The sequence below is a fragment of the Mus caroli genome, unplaced genomic scaffold (genome assembly GCF_978045245.1).
Source record: "Mus caroli unplaced genomic scaffold, Mus_caroli_1 scaffold_14, whole genome shotgun sequence".
Taxonomy (NCBI): Eukaryota; Metazoa; Chordata; class Mammalia; order Rodentia; family Muridae; genus Mus; species Mus caroli.
This window is the reverse complement of record NW_028227269.1, coordinates 34,065,077-34,083,654: the sequence shown is the minus strand read 5'-3', so window position 1 is coordinate 34,083,654 and position 18,578 is coordinate 34,065,077. Positions and strand designations below refer to the sequence as shown.

Here is an 18,578-nt window from a genome sequence, read left to right as displayed (position 1 = left end):
AGACAATTTAAAGACATTACATTGTCATATGCCAGGCTAAGCAATCACAGAATTCCTGTGGAGCCCATGTTCGAAGAACCCAGTTGCTTATAAAGCATTGACTTCCATCAGTTCTTCCATTTCATTTCTATATTTTATTTAGACTTGCTTTCAGTGGTCTGCCTCTTCTGTTAAGGTTGTATCAGATAAACGAGGTCTAATATCAATTGTATATCTAATCCATTCATGTATTGGTGCTGACCTTGCCTTCAACAGTCTGACTACTTTGCATTCAACATTTGCATTTTCAAAAGCTAAAGACAGGATTATTGCCTTTCTTGCTGATGGATCTGCTATATTGCTTTCTACAACGGAAGTTAACCTTTAAAAAAGTCAGGGAATGTTTCTTTTGGACCTTGCATGACTTAAGAAATTGGTTCAAGTCCTTTCCCTGTTTCTGTGACTTTGTCCTAGGCATTTAAGGCTGTCAAGTGACATAATGTCAAGGTTTCTTCATCATATTTAGCCTCAGCAAAACAACATTCACCAAGCAGCTGATCTTTAGAAATATTGATACCTCTGGCTTTATCTTGTCTTGCTATCTCCTTCACCTCTTCTCTCCACCATGAGAACCCTGGTAACCATGACCCAGGTTCTAATATTGCTCTTGTCATATCCTTCCAGTCTTGGGGGACTATCCTACTTTTAATAGCCTAAGAAGTCAGCATTTATTTTACAAACAGGGAATGCATTCCAAAATTAGTGACACTTTCCTTAGATTTTCTCAGTTCTAACATCCATGGGTTGCCTTTTGAATTCCTTATAATTCTGTGGATGATCACCATCTTTGTTGGCCTTTGTAGTATACTAACCTAAGATGTGTTGTATACAGACCTAAGGTGACTCTCCTACTCAGGTGCTCTCACACCCCAGGGTGAATCATTAGGACTATGAAATTGCAGGATTATATAAGTGAACAATAAATAATAGATGATTAGCCAGTCAGGACGTACATTTTCAAGAGCTGGGGCTTCCTTGTCAAATGAATCTGGCTTTCTTTTTGCCTAGGTGGTGACTATCCTAGGATGCTGCTGTGATCCCTGTTTGTTTCTGATTGCAGACACACACCTGCCATTTCATGGTGTCTCAGCATCTACTGCAAAGCCCTTTGAATAGGTCCATTCCATTCCGTGTATGGCCCAGCTGTGAGCCTACAAAGGTCTGGCAGGGCTCCTGATGGCAGGGTGGGTACTGCCTATGTGGTCAAAATCCTGTCACAATGTGTGATGCCTGGGGCAGAGGAGTGCGGAATGTCAAGCTACAGCAAGTGGTTGTACAGCAAACCCTTGTCCCTTCCAGCCAAACCTTGTAACTCCTTCAAGAAGGAACTCACTGCTTAAGCAGTTCTCTGATCCCTTGTTTACATGTTCCATTTAGAGGAATGTTCTTAGAACATTTGCTCAGTCAGCCTTGATATGAAAGGTGAAATTTTAGCTTGGGAAAATACAGCTAGTGCAGAGGAGAAAGGTTTGACTGTAATCTCTCACATCTGAGCTCACTACGGGCGAAGTTCATCTCTGATACTTTGCGCTCTGTGGACAGCAGAGTGTTTGCTATGTAAACCAGTCCTGCGTGCTCAACCTGGAAAATACACTGCCAGATGGAATCTTCCAGAGAGGGCAAGGAAACCAGGCATTTCCTTCTTGGTTCCTTCGAGCCAAACCCTTCTTCTGTGTTTCTAAATATTTGCTTAACCCTGCCTGAACTTATCCACCCCTTTATAAATACATTGAATATATACAACTGTTTTATTAGTTAGCTGAGAAAGCACTCATTTCTACAGAGTAGTTTATAGGAAAAAAAAGCTCATTGTAATTGTATAGGCGCAACTGCTCATGTAGGAATGGTTTTGCTTTATTGGCTATGACAAGGACATTAATGACCAACTTTACTAGGCTTCTGGTTAGTGAGGAGTGTTATGCAGTCAGTGTTTGAGAAGAAGAGATGGCGAAAGGTGAGGGCTAGTCCTGCTGCCTTTTCTTTTAACAATTAATTTTTAATTATGTGTATGTGTTTGTCTGTGGGTTATGTGTATGTCAGTACAGTGCCCACGGAAGCCAGAAGAGGGTGATAGATTCCCCAGAGCTGGATTACAGTCAGTTTTGAGCTGCCTGACATTTTCATCCTTGCATTACAGTTTTTCTTGAATGTCCTGTCATACCTGGGCCCAGCAGTCCTTGAGCTATTTCTTTGAGACAGTTGGAAAGGGGTAAGTGGGATTCCCATATCCAGCCACTTCTCACTACTCTCCTTAGGAAAACTAGCTAGGATCTTTATTCTCAGATGAGTCCTGAGGGAGTTGCCGGAGTTTAAATATGTGTCACAGGATGGACTGTGTGTTGGGTGAAATTGCTTTTGCTTACATTCAGAGTCTCATTTTTTTTTCCTCAAAGAGGTGAGGTCATAACTTGGCAAGGGGCCTTCTATAAGCTCACTTGATCACAGCTTCTTAAACTGAACAGAGAGAGTTCTGGTCTTGCTTAGAACTTTTCCGTCCTCCCTGTCTGCCATTCTCAGCAGAGATAATGGCAAAACCTCAGTAGCTATATAAGATTACTGAAAGCAAGGGTAAAATAAACAGACCCAAATCAAATGTCTTAGATGATCATTTGAGCAAGATCAGTTCCTAAATGTGTTGACTTATGGCTGGTCTATGTTCTCAACTTTTTTTTTTCTTTTGAAAAAAGAAAAAAGGTTTTCCCATGTATCACTCGCTTCCCCAGAACTCACTGAGTAGACCAGGCTGACCTCCTATTCACAAAGATCTACTTGCTTATTCCCAAGTGCTGGGACTAAGCCAGTTTTCTTTTTGCCCCTCTGGAAAACATTTTTGTGACATCCAGGCGTGGTGGTGCACGCCTTTAATTCTAGCACGTGGGAGGCAGAAGCAGGTGAAGCTCTGAGTTCGAGGCCAGCCTGGTCTACAAAGCAAGTTTCCAGACAGCCAGGAAGGACTACACAGAAAAATACTTTCTCAAAAACCAAACCAAACCAAACCAAACCAAATTCTCTCTCTCTCTCTCTCTCTCTCTCTCTCTCTCTCTCTCTCTCTCTCTCTCTCTCGGCAAATATATAGTTTAAGGTTTTTTTTAACCACTATTAACATACAGTTCATGACATTAAATACATTTATATTTCCCAAGTATCAACATCTGTCTTAGTTACTTTCTAATTGATGTGAAGTGACACCAGGACCAAGGTAATGTAACAGAAAGCATTTCATTAGAACTCACTCAGTTTCAAAGGGTGAGTCCCGAGCATCATGGTGGAGTACAGGGTACCAGGCAGGCAGGCGTAAAGCAGTTAGGTGAGAGCTCACATCTCATCCAAGAGCAGGAGACCCGAGAGAGACTTGGCCTAGCATCGTCTTCAGAAACCTGGAGGCCCACTCCAGTGATACACCTCTTCCAACAAGGACATGCCTCCTAACCTTAAACAGCTTCTTCAACTAGAGACCAAGTATTCCAACATACTAGGCTCTGGGGCCACTGTCATTGAAGTCACCACACTGTCAGTTCATTTCCACAACATTTTATCTTTGCAAACTTGAGATACTACATCCATTGAACAGTAAGACCTCCCCATTTCTTTGATCATTTCCCAGGCCCTAATGACCGGATTTGTGCTCTCCATGAGGAGGCTCTAGGCACCTAGGTGGAATTTTGGGAGTATCTGTCTTTTTTATGGCTAGTCTGCTTTCCTTAGCTTACATCTTGTCTTCATGCTTCAGTCCCATGGTAACACAGGCCAGGGTTTCTTTCTTCCTTATCATTCATTGAACAGTACCTCACTGTATGTATGAGCTGCGCTTTGTTTATCCCTTTGTCCACTGATGGACAATTGGGTTGCTTTCATCTTTACCTGCTGTGAATAGCTCTGTGAGCATGGGCTGAGAGCTGCCTGTGTCCTGCTTCGGTTCTTTTGAGCACATGCAGATGTGGATTGCTAGGTTGGATTATTAATGTGCACTTAGTATTTTGAGGCCCACTGTCCTGTTTTTCGTATCATTTTGCAATCTCATAGCTATGGACATTTTCTTCAGCCTTTAGACATAATATTCTTCACACTTGGCTCCAGTCTTTTTTTTTTTCTCTCTCTTTTTTTTTAATTAGGTATTTTCCTCAATTACATTTCCAATGCTATCCAAAAAGTCCCCAATACACTCCCCCCCCCAGTCCCCCACCCACCCACCCCCACCCCTTGGCCCTGGCATTCCCCTGTACTGGGGCATATAAAGTTGGCAAGTCCAATGGGCCTCTCTTTCCAGTGATGGCCGACTAGGCCATCTTTTGATACAAATGCAACTAGAGTCAAGAGCTCTGGGGTACTGGTTAGTTCATAATAATGTTCCACCTATGGGGTTGCAGTTCCCTTTAGCTCCTTGGGTACTTTCTCTAGCTCCTCCATTGGGGGCCCTGTGATCCATCCAATAGCTGACTGTGAGCATCCACTTCTGTGTTTGCTAGGCCCCGGCATTGTCTCACAAGAGACAGCTATATCTGGAGTCCTTTCAGCAAAATCTTGCTAGTGTATGCAATGGTGTCAGCGTTTGGAAGCTGATTATGGGATGGATCCCTGGATATGGCAGTCTTTAGATGGACCATCCTTTCTTCACAGCTCCAAACTTTGTCTCTGTAACTCTTTCCATGGGTGTTTTGTTCCCAATTCCAAGAAGGGGCACAGTATCCACACTTTGGTCTTCGTTCTTCTTGAGTTTCATGCGTTTAACAGATTGTATCTTATATCTTGGGTATCCTAAGTTTTTGGGCTAATATCCACTTATCAGTGAGTACATATTGTGTGAGTTCCTTTGTGAATATGTTACCTCACTCAGGATGATGCCCTCCAGGTCCATCCATTTGCGTAGGAATTTCATAAATTCATTCCTTTTAATAGCTGAGTAGTACTCCATTGTGTAAATGTACCATAATTTCTGTATCCATTCCTCTGTTGAGGGGCATCTGGGTTCTTTCCAGCTTCTGGCTATTATAAATAAGGCTGCTATGAACATAGTGGAGCATGTGTCCTTCTTACCGGTTGGAACATCTTCTGGATATATGCCCAGGAGAGGTATTGCTGGATCCTCTGGTAGTATTATGTCCAATTTTCTGAGGAACCGCCAAACTGATTTCCAGAGTGGTTGTACCAGCTTGCAATCCCACCAACAATGAAGGAGTGTTCCTCTTTCTCCACATCCTCGCCAGCATCTGCTGTCACCTGAATTTTTGATCTTATTGGCTCCAGTCTTATAGTGATCTGAATTATTCTACTAATGAAATAATCTAGGTACATTTTTGCTTAAAATTTGAGTGCAAATGGGAGATTATGAATGTCAGGAGTTGGATTTGGAAGAAAGAGTGGGTGTTACTAAAGTTTCCATGAGTGTAGAACAAGTGTTTTCAGACTGGAATCTCCAGCTCTTTTAGGTATTGTGCGCACTTATGTCCCGTAGCTATAAATATAAGATAGAAAGTCTTCTGCTCTTTTTATCTGATCTCTTCTGGTTTTCCATACTCATTACTTTTAAAAGAATTTCAAAGATTTATTTATATTTACTTTATCTGTATGAGTGTTCTTCCTGCATGTATAGGGTAATAACATCCACATGGTGTACCCTGTATGTAGGTATACCACGTGCATGCCCAGTGCCCATGGAGACCAAAAGATTGTGAGATCCCTTGGAATAGACTGTTGGGCGCCACCTTCTGGGTACTGGGAACTGAACCTGGGTCCTCTGCAAGAGCAGTAAGTGCCCTTAATCTCTGAGCCATATCTCTAGCCCCAAACATTTATTTGTGTGTGTGTTCGTACATATCTATCTACCTATCTATGCATGCCATGGCTCACACATGGCAGTCAGGGGACAACTTGTAGAGGTTTATTTTCTCCTTCCACCATGTGGATTGTAGGGATTGAATCAGCTCCTCAGACTTAGCTGCAGGTGCTCTTATCTGCTGAGCCATCTTGCCTGCCTGTCTGATTCTTCCTATAGGAAATGCTTTCTCTTTTTCAGCACATGTAATTTCCCTGCTTGTGAGAGGCAAACGATTGCCCTTCTGGTACTTTAGCTTAGGCTTTGTGTCACCAGGTCACCCACATGGGCTCATTTGGACTTGCCAGAGTCATCCCTGTAAGAGGTAGAAGGGCATCCTGGGAAAGATCTACAGTGTTAAAGCATTTGTTCAGAAAAGGAACTATTGAGTGAAGGTACCCACCCAGGACCATCGGGGGCTGCTGGGGGTGGGTGGTAGAAAGTCCACCTGATGATGACGAGGGATTAATGCAGTTAGGCAGAGTCAAGGTAAAGCAGGAAGAGCTGCCTCACTGCCAGAAGCTGTGCTTCCTCACTGCTCCAAACAGCAGTGACCTCTGGCCTCTACGTCACCCACAGGCTGCCCTTTGCTTTCCTCTCAGTCACCTGTAGATAAAGCAGTCTCTCTGAGCCCACTCTAACCCTGGTTTCTGGCTTCTGGAATTTGTATCTGGATGAGGGCACTTCCAGGTTTCTCTTAAGATGTCCTGAGAGGTGCACGTGATCTTTACATGACTGTTGTAAATGATTTCATCTCTTTCAGATGAGTCTTCTGGAGACAGCCACCTGATGGGCCTAGAGGCTTTCTCTGAGATCACTAAGCGAGGCAAAATTTGCATACAATGGAATAATGAATTATATACCTAGGAGTTTCTAGCTAGTGTGGCAATGGCTGTTCCCATGTGAGATCCTTGTGTGTGTGTGTGTGTGTGTGTGTGTGTGTGTGTGTGAGTAGGCGGAGGACACTTCCTGTATAACCTTTTACACTAAAGCATAATCTATTTAACACATCTACAGGGTAAGCTCATGCCTGCATCAGTAAGACCCTATAGTGTGTCAGCATGACAGCAACAATCTTGACAGCTTCTGTCTCTGTAGTTTGGATTAACTTTGTCTTGTTCCTCCATGAGCAGTGTGTGTGTGTGTCCAGTGTTGCTGTTTAGTGAACAAACCAGAACCAAATAGCCTTTTCTTCCCCTTTTCCTTCTTTTTTAATTAAAAATTTTTTCTTCCATTTTTAAGACGGTATCTCACTCTTGTAGTTCAAGCTTGCCTCCAGTTCAGGGCAGTGGTCCTGCCTCAGTACAGGGATAGCAGCCCTGGGCTGCTATGCTAGGCTGGTCCAAAGAGCTTTTCTATGAAAAACCAATAGAAACAACACTATTCAGCTGGAGTTCTCACAAGACTTTATTTTCTAGAAAATCATGCTTCACTGTAGTAGATAATAATATTGTTTCCCCACCTGTGGGTTTTTAAAAAATACATCTGTTGTAACATTAAACTGTACTGTAATCTGCAAGTCCACAGTGCTTCTGCCTTCTGGTCACCTGACACAGTGCGCAGTTGGCTCTACAATTCTGTCTTTAGCAGCTTGAGAGCTTTCTTCATGTTGTCGTACACTGATGGGTGAAAAGTTAGAACAGTCACGTTACCCTCAGAAACGACATTGCAGTTTGGAGGAGAACGTCCCCCATACACTCAAATATTTGCATGTGTGGTCCCTCGTTAGAAGAACAGCTAGGCAAGGAGGAGAAGGTATGGCCTTGTTGGATATGGGTTGGTGGCTTTGAGGTTGCCAAAGGCCAGCCATGCCCAGCCTCTCTCTTGCCTCCTGCTTATGTATTAGTGTGGCTCTCAGTAATTGCTCCAGCACCATGCCTGCCTGCCTGCCTGCCTGCCTGCTGCCTCGTTTCCACCATGATGGTCAGAAACTCATTCTCTGAAACTGTAAACAAGCTGCTAATCATTATTACGTTGCCTTGGTCATAGTGTCTCTTTGTAGCAATAGAAAGTTAACTAAGACAGACACCAATGCTACCTTAGACCCAACATTTAGGGACTGAATTCATTGTTTGACAGAGTGCCCTATAGTCTTAAGATAAATAGCTGGTAATCTTATCATTTCTTTTTACAGCTGAGTAAAAGGGATTTTGTTGTCAGCCCGGTTCTCAGTTCTTCTTTAGCAGTTTCTCCTCCAGTTTCTTCTCCCCAAAGAACCCATTCAAGCTCTGTCAGCATCAAGCTATTGTGGCTAATGCAGAAGCAAATTTAATTCTAGTTTTTGATTTCATGACTTTTTTAGCTTATTTCATAGGACGGAGGCTCACCCTGTACTTCTGGCTCATCTGGAACTTGCTATGTAGACTAGGATGGCCTTGAACTCAGAGAATCTACCTTTTGAGTGCTGGGGTTAAAGGTGTGGACCACCACACCTAGCTAAGAAGCAGATTTAAAATCATGTTCATGAGGAATATTGTCAGGTGTGTGCAGCTGCTGCCAGTCGTTTTAGAAGGTGGTGGAGTATGAGTGAAGACTGTCAGTCTCCACAGAAACTATTTGTCTTTGTTTCTTAACAGTGGGTCAGGCTCAGAGAGGCTGAGTTTTAAACGCAAACCTTACTGCTAACACGCAATGAAACTACTGCTACAGAGCCCGAACTTCTAGATATTATTATCAGCAGGAGGAACGGTTGAAGAAGAGGGAGACATCTGGGGGAGGCACAAGCAGCTGTTTATTCACGTCTACAAGTAACTATTAAATCTGGAAGGCATAGTGATCTTACCTATATAGAAGACCTGCCCTTAACGAGTTCCAACTTATAAGGACATACCCTGAATCTCACGAATTCCCATGCTCGGAACACGCTGCCCTTTGTCCTGAAGGCTTCCTGGAGACATTGCTAATGGAGCATGAGAGCTCTTCTGTTCACTAGGTCCAGGATTCCCCCCCCGCTCCCCCCCCAGTGTAGCTACTATTCTAAGTGAGCACAGCCCAATAGAAGGTTCTGTGGTGATGAACGTATCTCGAGTGTGCATACCGAGCAATGTGGTTAGTGTGACTCCAAAACCAAGATAGCATATGAGTAATGGCTAAGGTCAGATAGGGAGGTTCTAGCAGACACTCAGAGTATCTAGGACTGGTCCCAGGACAAAATCCAATTTCTTTTCAGAAGAAATAATCAATGTGACAGCGTTCCCTCCCACTGGCTTCATCTGCCTAAAATCAGTCTCTTTCTGTCTCCCTCTGTCTCTCCCCCTCCCTCTCTCGTTTGGCAACCGAGGAAGTGAGGAGTTAGCATCTCCTCAGATCATTTGCCCGTGTCCTTAAATGGAACCTGAATTTAACCACAGCAAAATGGACGGAATTATTTCTCTTTTCATTATATGGGGGTTTGGGGGGGATATTTGAAGCCTGTTGTGACAACGTCTGCAGCTGTTCTGTGGTAGAAAGGTTTGTGTGCTGTTGTGCGGGGAGAAAGCTTGAGGGGGCAGGCAGTGTGGCGATAGATTCACCTGGAGGACCAGATACCTCAACTGAACCTCAGTCCTTCATTGAGATGTTTGCAAAGCAGGCAATGGAGTGAAGCATGTGATTTGCTGACGGGCAAAACGTTAGTCTGGGTCAAACTGATTCTCTGGCCCCCCCTGGGTAGAGATCTTGCCCAACTTCAGTCAGGGCCTCTCCCACATCACTATAATAACAGGTATCTCAGACATCTAAGCTGGAGGCAACACTTACACAGAGCTGTGTCAGAAGGTTCATAAGCGTAGAGACGGTTTGAGTATCTTCCAGTGATGTCTGCCCTCACCGTCAGGGATGGGTCTGCAAAGATAAAGTACACGGATGGGACACTTTTGCTTCGAGTAAGCCTAGATTGTGTGTGTTGAAGCTACCGTCTCCATGCTCTGTGAAAGAAACTGCTTCAGGCAGTGCGGAGCTCCGACAGCCCGTTCTGCAACCCCACCCCGGGACGGAGTTACTCCTATCTCCCACCCCAGCAGTCCAGAGCAGTGTAGGGAACATTCAACAACCACAAGGTGATGTTTTTGGAAAAGATTTCGAACCCTGGCATGTTATCTAAAATGCCCTGAAAATAGGTCAGTGCATATTTTGTGTGTGTGCGTGTGTGTGTGTGATAATATTAGTTTCTTTACTACAGAATTACTGTGAGATTTTTAAGTGATTCTGTTGCCCCTGGCATAGAACAGCCTCAGTAATTGGATACATTTCATGCTAGTGTTTGGTTATGAGTTCTCCTCCACTGAGGTGTTTGAGAAGTGAGGGATAGATTAAAGCTTGTGATTGGTCGAGGGAGGGGGTCCAGGAGAGGCAAAATGTTAGCCAGACTCGCAATGATTCTTTGCCTTTTTGGCTTTTTTTTTTTTAAAGTAAGTTTATTTTCATTATTATTTTTGTTTGCTTGTTTGTTTTGAATTGAGTCTCACTCTGTGGCCCAGGTTAGCAGGAATCTCACTGTGTACATCAAGCTGGCCCAGTATTCATTACAGTTTTCCTGCCTTAGCCTGCTGAGTGCTGGAGTTTTAGATCTGAGCCACCATGCCCAGTTTACAGTTTGGCAACCAAACCCAGGGCTTCGTGCACGCTGGCTGAGCACTCTGAAACCTGAGCTGTATCCTCAGTCCTTTCTTTCCTCCCTCTCTTTCTTTCTTTCTTTCTTTCTTTCTTTCTTTCTTTCTTTCTTTCTTTCTTTCTTTCTTTCTTTCTTCCTTCCTTCCTTCCTTCCTTCCTTCCTTCCTTCCTTCCTTCCTTCCTTTCTTTCTTTCTTTCTTTCTTTCTTTCTTTCTTTCTTTCTCTCTCTTTCTTTCTTTCCTTTCTTCTTCCTTCCTTTCTCTCTCTTTCCTTTCTTTCTTTCTTTCTTTCTTTCTTTCTTTCTTTCTTTCTTTCTTTCTTTCTTTCTTTCTTTCCTTTCTTCTTTCTTCCTTCCTTTCTCTCTCTTTCTCTCTTTCTTTCTTTCCTTTCTTCTTCCTTCCTTCCTTTCTCTCTCTTTCTCTTTCTTTCTTTCTTTCTTTCTTTCTTTCTTTCTTTCTTTCTTTCTTTCTTTCTTTCTTTCTTTCTTTCTTTCTTTCTTTCAACAAAAGAATGCAAGTCCCGAAGCACAGCTGAGCCAGATAACTACAAACACATGGTGGTGCCTTCCACTTTTTAAAAAATATTTTATGGTTAATCAGCTGCACTTTAAAAATAGAGATTTACAAGTTTCCCCTTTTATATCTCTCTAAATATTCCTTTACGTTTAAGTCCACCCATTAAGCTGGGCATGGTGATGCATGCCGGTAATCTCAGAGCTTGCAGCCTGGAGGGAGGAGGATCAGGGGTTCAAGGTCCTTCTTGGACACATAGAGAGTTTGAGACTAGCCTGGGATACATGAAGCTTTGTCTCAAAAAGCAAAAGACAGCAAACAACAAAACCCCCAAACAAACCCAGTGCGTCCTATTTTTATGTAAGTTGAAGTTATGTAATTAACGAGAAGAAAGGGGCTTTAAAGGTGTGGCTCATCCAGAAGAACAGTAAGGGATGTGTGTGTATATTATAATAGAGGAATATATATTATAATAGAGGTATATACATATATTATAATAGAGGTATATATAGGGACATATAAGATATATAGGAATATATATATATATATATATATATATAGAGAGAGAGAGAGAGAGAGAGAGAGAGAGAGAATGAAACACTTTGTCTTAAAGGGATGGCTGAGGGCTAAGGTGGAGCTTGATGGTAGAGCATTTGCCAAGCATGCCCAAGGTCCTGAGATGGATTCCCAAAATTGACAGGAAGAATGATGACTGGGGCCTGAAATGAATGTCCTGAAGTGGGGAAGCAACGTGTGAGAATGGCTAGCTGTTTGCAGCCCGTCACATCCCGGAGGGGACATCTTTGTCACTTCAGAATGTTGGACCAGGACCAACGTTAGCAGATGCAGACGTTCATTTGTTCAACAACGACTCAGGGATGATACCTCCCTTGATGGAATACTAAGATACAGTCTAACCTTCCAATTAGATGAACACAAAGCCTTTATACACCTGTGGTACACTCAGACAACCCAAGGGCTCTTAAAAACTGTGGCTTCCTGCATCCCACCCCTAGAGAATCTGATGTTACTTGTTTGAGGTGCAGCCAGGGCAGCCCATTTTTCACCCTTCAGTGATTCTAGCATGGAGAACCAGTGAGTTTCACAAGTTAGTGCCTCAGGGTTTGTACCAAGGCTGAAGGTGACAAGGGATGGGCATGCTCAGAAACTTCCAGGAGAGTTTGAAGAAAAGCCCCACACACAGAACTGCTAGATGACCTCAGATTGCCCTGGGTGCTCAGACTCCTCTGGGAATGAAGGCTGTAGCTCAGCCTTTCTTGTCTCTCCCTCGCCACTGGCTTCTCTCTGCTCTGCCTTTTACTTTAAATGCAAGCTTTGATGTATTACCCAGGTTGCCCACTAGGTGGGCTCTACCAGGCAGTGGGCTCCATTATGGTTTATGTCAGTAGGACTGGTTAAAGCCAAACTTCATGTGTTAATTAATCCACTCAACAAACACCTGTTGAGAACCTACTGCAGGCCCACACTGGGTCTGCTACAGTGGGCAGAAATACATGTAGCTCAGCCATGTTAATATGTCAGCCACCAATAAGGGCAGAGTAAAAGCTGAGTAACTGATTGACAGGTGAGGAGGAGAACTTGGCACTCCCGCTGCACATGTGCTTGGAGGAGAAGATGGGAGTTAAAGTGAACAGAGGGGAAAGAAGACATTCATTTGAGGAGATAGTAGTTCACACTTCCTGGTGAAAGTGTATTATGTGACTTAGGTAACACTAAGTCCCACCGAGAAAGCCTTGCTCCTTGCTGGAGGTGTGTGACCTTGTTCATCATAAAGTGGCTAGTGAGGCTGGGAAGATGGATGGGGAGTGTGATGTTGTGAGGAGACAGGGTGTGGCTGAAATCGCATCTTCAGTGTGTCTTACATCACTGGGACCTTCACTTACCTACAAACACAATTCTGGGGACGTACTGGCCATCAGGAGAAAGGTGCTTGTCGGTTGTTTCATACTGAGATTAAAAACAAAACAAAACAAAAACAGCTGTTAGTTTATTTTTTAGGTATTTTGAAAATTGCCAACACAAAAGTATGTCCATTAAGTCTTCCTGGAACTAGAAAGAGCACCACAAGAAGGAAGCACAGTTGTTAGGAGAGGGTTGGGGTGTTAAGAGAGAGGGGGCTACAGAATACTTAAAGAGAAAGGGGGCTTTAGGGGTGAGCAAAGAGACTAGTGGGGGTAGAGGCAGCAAATAAATGCATGTGAACGTGCTACAGTGGGACCCATTACTTTGCATGCTAATTAAAAAAACTAATCAGAAAAGAGGATGCGTCTAGGACTGTACCATGGGCCTTGAGTACTGCCAGAGAATCTCTTCTACAGAGAGTTCATGACACAGAGGAGAAGAAGTGTCTTGGAGAAGAAAGAGCAGTGTGTGAAGTGGGACATGAGGCAAGCAGCTAATAGATGTGATATCCAAAAGAACAGCACGACTCAAGGAGGACGAACTCTGAAGCTGTGATTGGATGAGGTAGGAAACTGTTACAGGCCATGCACTAAGGGTTGGTGAGGAGGAAGTGGGACAGCAGGTAGGAAGGAAGCTAAAGTACAAGACACACGGGTAGATAGGAACAGCCAGAGCTCTCTCCCAGGGAGAGAGATGACAAGGATTAGTGAGTCAGCGGTAGATGGGCAAAGGCAGAGATTTACAAAACACAGAAACCAGTTACTATAGCAACACAGAGATCTTGACCACTGAGGCATATTTTTTCAGATAAGATTATTAACTACCACATTAAAACTCTAGTGTGCCACATAAATTACTAACGAAGGGCTGATGATGTGGTTCGCACGTGCCAGGTCCTGGGCTCAATACCAGCAATGCAAATTTTCCAAAAGAGATTATTAATAAAGTAAAATGTTTTAGTTTCTTGTCTGTCTGATGGGACTTGGAGGAGATTCTAGTTAATGCAGTGTGACTTGGACACATAGAAGACGTTAACGAGACATTGCACCAGTAGACATGAGCGATGAGGAGGGAGGGGGACTTACGACCAGGTTGAGGAGAACAAACTGCTCTGCCAATTTCTGGATTTCTTTATGTTCAGCAAACACTTTCTTTAAAGCTGGAATACAAGAAGAAGACTATTAGACATTTGTCTCGGCTTTGATTAGAACCCTTATTTTCTGTTCTCTTTTAAGTTGATTAGTGTTTTAAATACAAGAGCTGCTTTTGCCCTCCGGCAAGTGATTTGTGGTTTTCTCTGTACTGTTGACTGCCTTCGCTCCTTCCATTCACTCCCGAATTAATTTGCTCACTCACTCCTTTCTTATGTTTAAACCATATTTACTGAATATGGTGACTTTGTATATATGCATATATATACATGAAGGAAAATACCAGGAATAGAAAAAGCGTGTGCACCTTCCAGAGTTCAGATGCTTATGTGGGAATCACAGCATAAACCAGTGAATACTGCATGTGTAATAATCTCATGTGTAAATACATACATAGCATAGCAGGAAAATAAAGTGAAGCCAAGTCTTGAGGAACTATTAGTTTGGCTTGGTAGATCTTTTGTAGGAGGGGATACTGAGGTCACAGAATGGTTCATTTGGGGGGCAGACTGTCAAGACTATTGGAGATGGGTCACTGCAGGTAGAAGGTTAAGGGTAGTAGTAAGAATAATAGCCTTGGTTAATAAGAACAAGAAGCATGATGGTAGGCTGGATAGAATATCTGATCTTGACAGGGAAGAGAAACCACATACTGGCCAGATCAGGTCCAGCCCTGAAGGCCATGGCTAGAAATTCGGATTTAATTTTACTTGCGATGAGAAGCCACTGGGGTGCATGTGTGGCTGGATCTAATTTGTGCTGAATAACATCAGTCTGGCTTCCATGTAGAGCACTGACTTGTGTGGTCATAGGTGTAGACAAGGTGTGATGTTGGCTTGGACTAAGGTGCTAACACTGAGGGAATGGGAGGCTGGCTTTGGGCAAGACAGGCTACCTAATACACAGAGATCATTGGAAAATGAAAACATTGGGTGCCTTGTGTTAGGAATATTAAGTGGAGACAGAGACAGGTTTGTCCAAATATGGGGAGTCTGTACAACCATGCAGATGGCATGTTTGTGAAGCCAGAGATGGCCATTAGTGGCAAATCCGATAGTATTTTTGATGGTGTAGTGGATGGAAAAAGATGAAGGAAGTTGAACACGAACACCAGGATTTCTTACTCAAAATGTTAATTCAATAGTTAATTCAAAACATGGAAATATTAAAAATTTTTAAAAATGTTTAAAAATATTCTTTCTTGTTCAACAGTGCTAGGTTCTAGGAGTGTAAAGATGAGTGAGCCAAACCATGGCCTGACATAAAAGCCTATAAAAGAAATGTGGAAGGGCAAATTACCTTGACTGTGTGGGCATTCGTCCAAGTGATGAATGACCATCAAGGGTCTGTTGCTGTAAGAGAAAAGGACATTGGACTATTAATAGGATGCCATGAACATCTGATAGTCATCACTAGATGGCGCTCATGAGAGACTCGAGGGAACTCCACATATCCCAAGGCTTTACCTTGTCTTTGATCTGTATAAAGCTTCTTCATATGTCTGAGTCCAGATGAGCTGATCGCCCCAACCTAGAACAAGAGGAGTTGGTGTATTTAAATCCACCAGAGTTTCAGGCCCAAACCTGCTGAGCCTGGATAATCGATACTCATTACCAAAGAACAAGAGCCTCCAGAGAGAAACTGATTATAAACGGCTAAATCTAGGGGGCAAAACCCCCAAATATCTTAATAGCACACACTTGACACCAAGAGTCAGGGATTCTTTATGAATTTAGCTGCAATTGGGAACCAACAAAAAATAGACTTCTACCTCTGGAGAGTGTCTGGGGTAGTTTGGGCCGAGAGTCCTTTGGGTCCTTTTTGGCTCCAGATTTGACTGTGGTGTCTTTGGCCAGAGTACCAGAAATGGCCACAAGAAGCAGGATTGCAGACACTGAAAATTTCTCCATGGCAAATCTATATGGAAAAGGAACAGAAAGGAAAGAGAATTACAGAGTCTATCGCAGCGGTGGAAAGCAGGTGGCATCGAGATCAGACACCACGCAGGAGTGGAAAGTCATTTTCTCCAGGATACAAGAGTTCCCTGGGAATCTTTACTATCTATCCATCCGTGGTCTATCCCTTCATCATTGATTGCTTTATCTATCAGTGGATGCTTGTTGTATCTTATCTTGCAATAGAATAGATAAGTGTACTTTAAGAAAACACATGACTAGTTAAATGTATATATGTTCTATTAAGGAAATGTACATTTAAAAGTTATACTAAGAAAACACAGTACTGGAAGGTAATTTGGGGGTACCTCTTATTCTCTCCCTCCAGTGTCTCACTATGTAGATGAAGATAGAAAGGTTTTAGGAATAGGCTTAGAGCTAAGACTTCTGAATCTTGCCATTTTACAGTGCTAACTCCCACCTGCCCTTCCGGAAACAGTTACCCTAAACATACATATCTTTACCCTTCCACTGAAATGGGCACATTGCCATTGAAGAATAGATATGAATAACATGGCTGCATTCTTATGTCATTTAGAGTATGCTAGCTTTTCCACGTCATTGGAGACCCATTCCCTCTCCCTAGTGGAGTATCTTCTCAAATGGTATTAGCTCTGAGCTAACAGACATCAAATGAACTTTTTTTTTTTTTAACCTTTGTCTGGGCCTGTATAAGCAGGAGAGGGCAGATGTATTCTGTGATGTACATGACCCCAAGAATAAAACCCAAGGTGTTTCTCTGTTAAAGTCCCTTTCTCCTCCTCTGTTATTTGAAAGTTAATATTAAGAAAAACTGTAGTGGATGATCATGAATAGGGCTATAAATGACACAGTACATTGCATGAATGGGGGAAGGAAGGCCATGTAGGTTGTGTTTCATGTCACTAAAGGTACCCATGGCCCACACCACAGGCTGATGCAGACTTAGAATCTGGTAAAGCCAAATGCTAAAGTTGCCCAGAAAGCAATGTAAAATCACAGTGTCAATCTCTATCTTTGGTATGGGTCTTGACTGAAGTCAAATAGACTCTAGGAAGGAAGCAGGGTAGATTGTCTTGGCTTAGTGCTTGGAAGAGGGAAGACCCTCATAAAATATGAGCCTGAATGGGGAGCCTTTGCTAGACTAGATGATTATCAAGATGTTGCTTAGTTACCAATCCCAAGGGATGCCTTCAATTAAACTGGCCAGCTGTTATCCAAGTCTTAGAATAGAGACACACAGTGGCTCAGAAAAGCTATAAGGCAGAGCAGTGATATGTCATATTTTTCTACATACATAAGGATGCAGGAATGCCATGCTAACAATGATTTTTATCATCTAAAATTTTATAATAACAACGCAAGTATATTATAATCTAGCAATACCTCGCAGCCTTCTTAGAATTATGAGTTCTGTTTAATATTTAAAGCTGAAGTACTTCATGGGAGAATTATACTATTTCTGGAATACAAGCTGGTTCAGAAGTACAGATTACCTCCCTTGGTTTTATTAACAAATATTTGACTATATATTGTTTATAGCAGCACTTACATATGTTGAAAATGTAAAAGTAAATTGGTGGCAAAGTGGTGTATTTAGTCCAATTGTTTGCTGTATAAATGGCTCTTAGGACTCCTTGTAATGGCTCTACAGATTACCGGCTGGAACTATTGATGTGTCCTATGCATTTTATGACAGGATACGTCAAGGAAGGTTAAGATAACACTGCTGTACAAACATCCCGCTCTGAGATTATGGCTTTCTGAAATTCACTCTACTGCATTTTCAAAATGAAAACATTCTATTCTGCACACAGTCTACTCTACAAACATCTTCTGTAAACCCCTTGAAACACAAAGCCCCAGTGTCTAACGACATCATGGGGGGGGCATTGATAATTTGCAGACCCTCCCCTCCCCTGTGCCATTGATCACCCCCTCCCCCAAACTGGTGCATTTTACTGTTGCCCTGTCCCCATCTTGTCTTGAACAATTAATGTCCACGTTGGCACTGCCTACAACTCTGCTGCTGTTGCTTCAGGAAGTGCCCAGCTCTCCCTTCTGACAGTCTTAAAAACTGAAGACGACTTAAGAACACTGTTTCCTGATTTGCAATAATCCCATGGGGTCGTCTGAGCCGAGTTTCTACAGTGGAGGAACCCAGGGGCCTTTGTGTTACCCTTGCTTTACCTAGTGGGAGAGGAGCAGCGATTCATCCAGAATTCTCTGAACCCTAACACAGGTTTGAAAACTCTTGATTTCCCCCTCCCACTCACAAACCTCCAGTTCCCTGAGGGGTCAAGGGTCACGCCGAACCTAGGCAGGAATGTGATCCTCCACTGTTTTTTGCTAAAGAAAGGCCCCTGAAAGCTGCCACGAGATTGGGTGATACTCTTTCCAGAGCCTGCTTTCTGCGCTGGGAACCTTGGCTTCATCCTGTCAGTTGAATACCTGCAACTGTGCACAGCAATCAAAGCTTACTCTAGCAAGTGCAATGCTTGTCAATTGCCTTACCTGGGCTTCCCACCCTCCTGCTTTGTGTGAGCCGCAAGGGTTGCCGTCCAAGTTTCTCAGTGTGCCAGCACAGCGCTGAGCCTGTATTTATGGGCAGAGCACA

The 18,578-nt window shown here is 43.1% G+C and overlaps 1 protein-coding gene across 1 annotated transcript; it reads right to left on the bottom strand.

Moving 5' to 3' along the window:
- Positions 1 to 7,240: 7,240 nt before the first annotated feature.
- Agr2 (anterior gradient 2, protein disulphide isomerase family member) lies at positions 7,241 to 18,538 on the bottom strand. The gene is made up of 8 exons (XM_021179597.2): positions 18,476 to 18,538; positions 15,799 to 15,944; positions 15,494 to 15,557; positions 15,327 to 15,379; positions 13,962 to 14,035; positions 12,858 to 12,921; positions 9,590 to 9,673; positions 7,241 to 7,470 (listed from the first exon to the last, which is right to left on the bottom strand). Exons 2-8 carry the CDS (start codon positions 15,935 to 15,937, stop codon positions 7,421 to 7,423), a joined length of 528 nt encoding a protein of 175 aa, XP_021035256.1. The 5' UTR covers positions 15,938 to 15,944; positions 18,476 to 18,538; the 3' UTR covers positions 7,241 to 7,420.
- Positions 18,539 to 18,578: the final 40 nt, after the last annotated feature.

Bases quoted from the DNA above. Each gene is read 5' to 3' on its own strand.
- Agr2 (XM_021179597.2), bottom strand. From the start codon at position 15,937: ATGGAGAAATTTTCAGTGTCTGCAATCCTGCTTCTTGTGGCCATTTCT. The intron at 15,558-15,798 runs GTAGAAGTCTAT...CTCTTGTTCTAG, and splicing joins ACCCCAGACACTCTCCAGAG to GTTGGGGCGATCAGCTCATC. The intron at 12,922-13,961 runs GTAAGTCCCCCT...TTTTAATCTCAG, and splicing joins TTGTTCTCCTCAACCTGGTC to TATGAAACAACCGACAAGCA.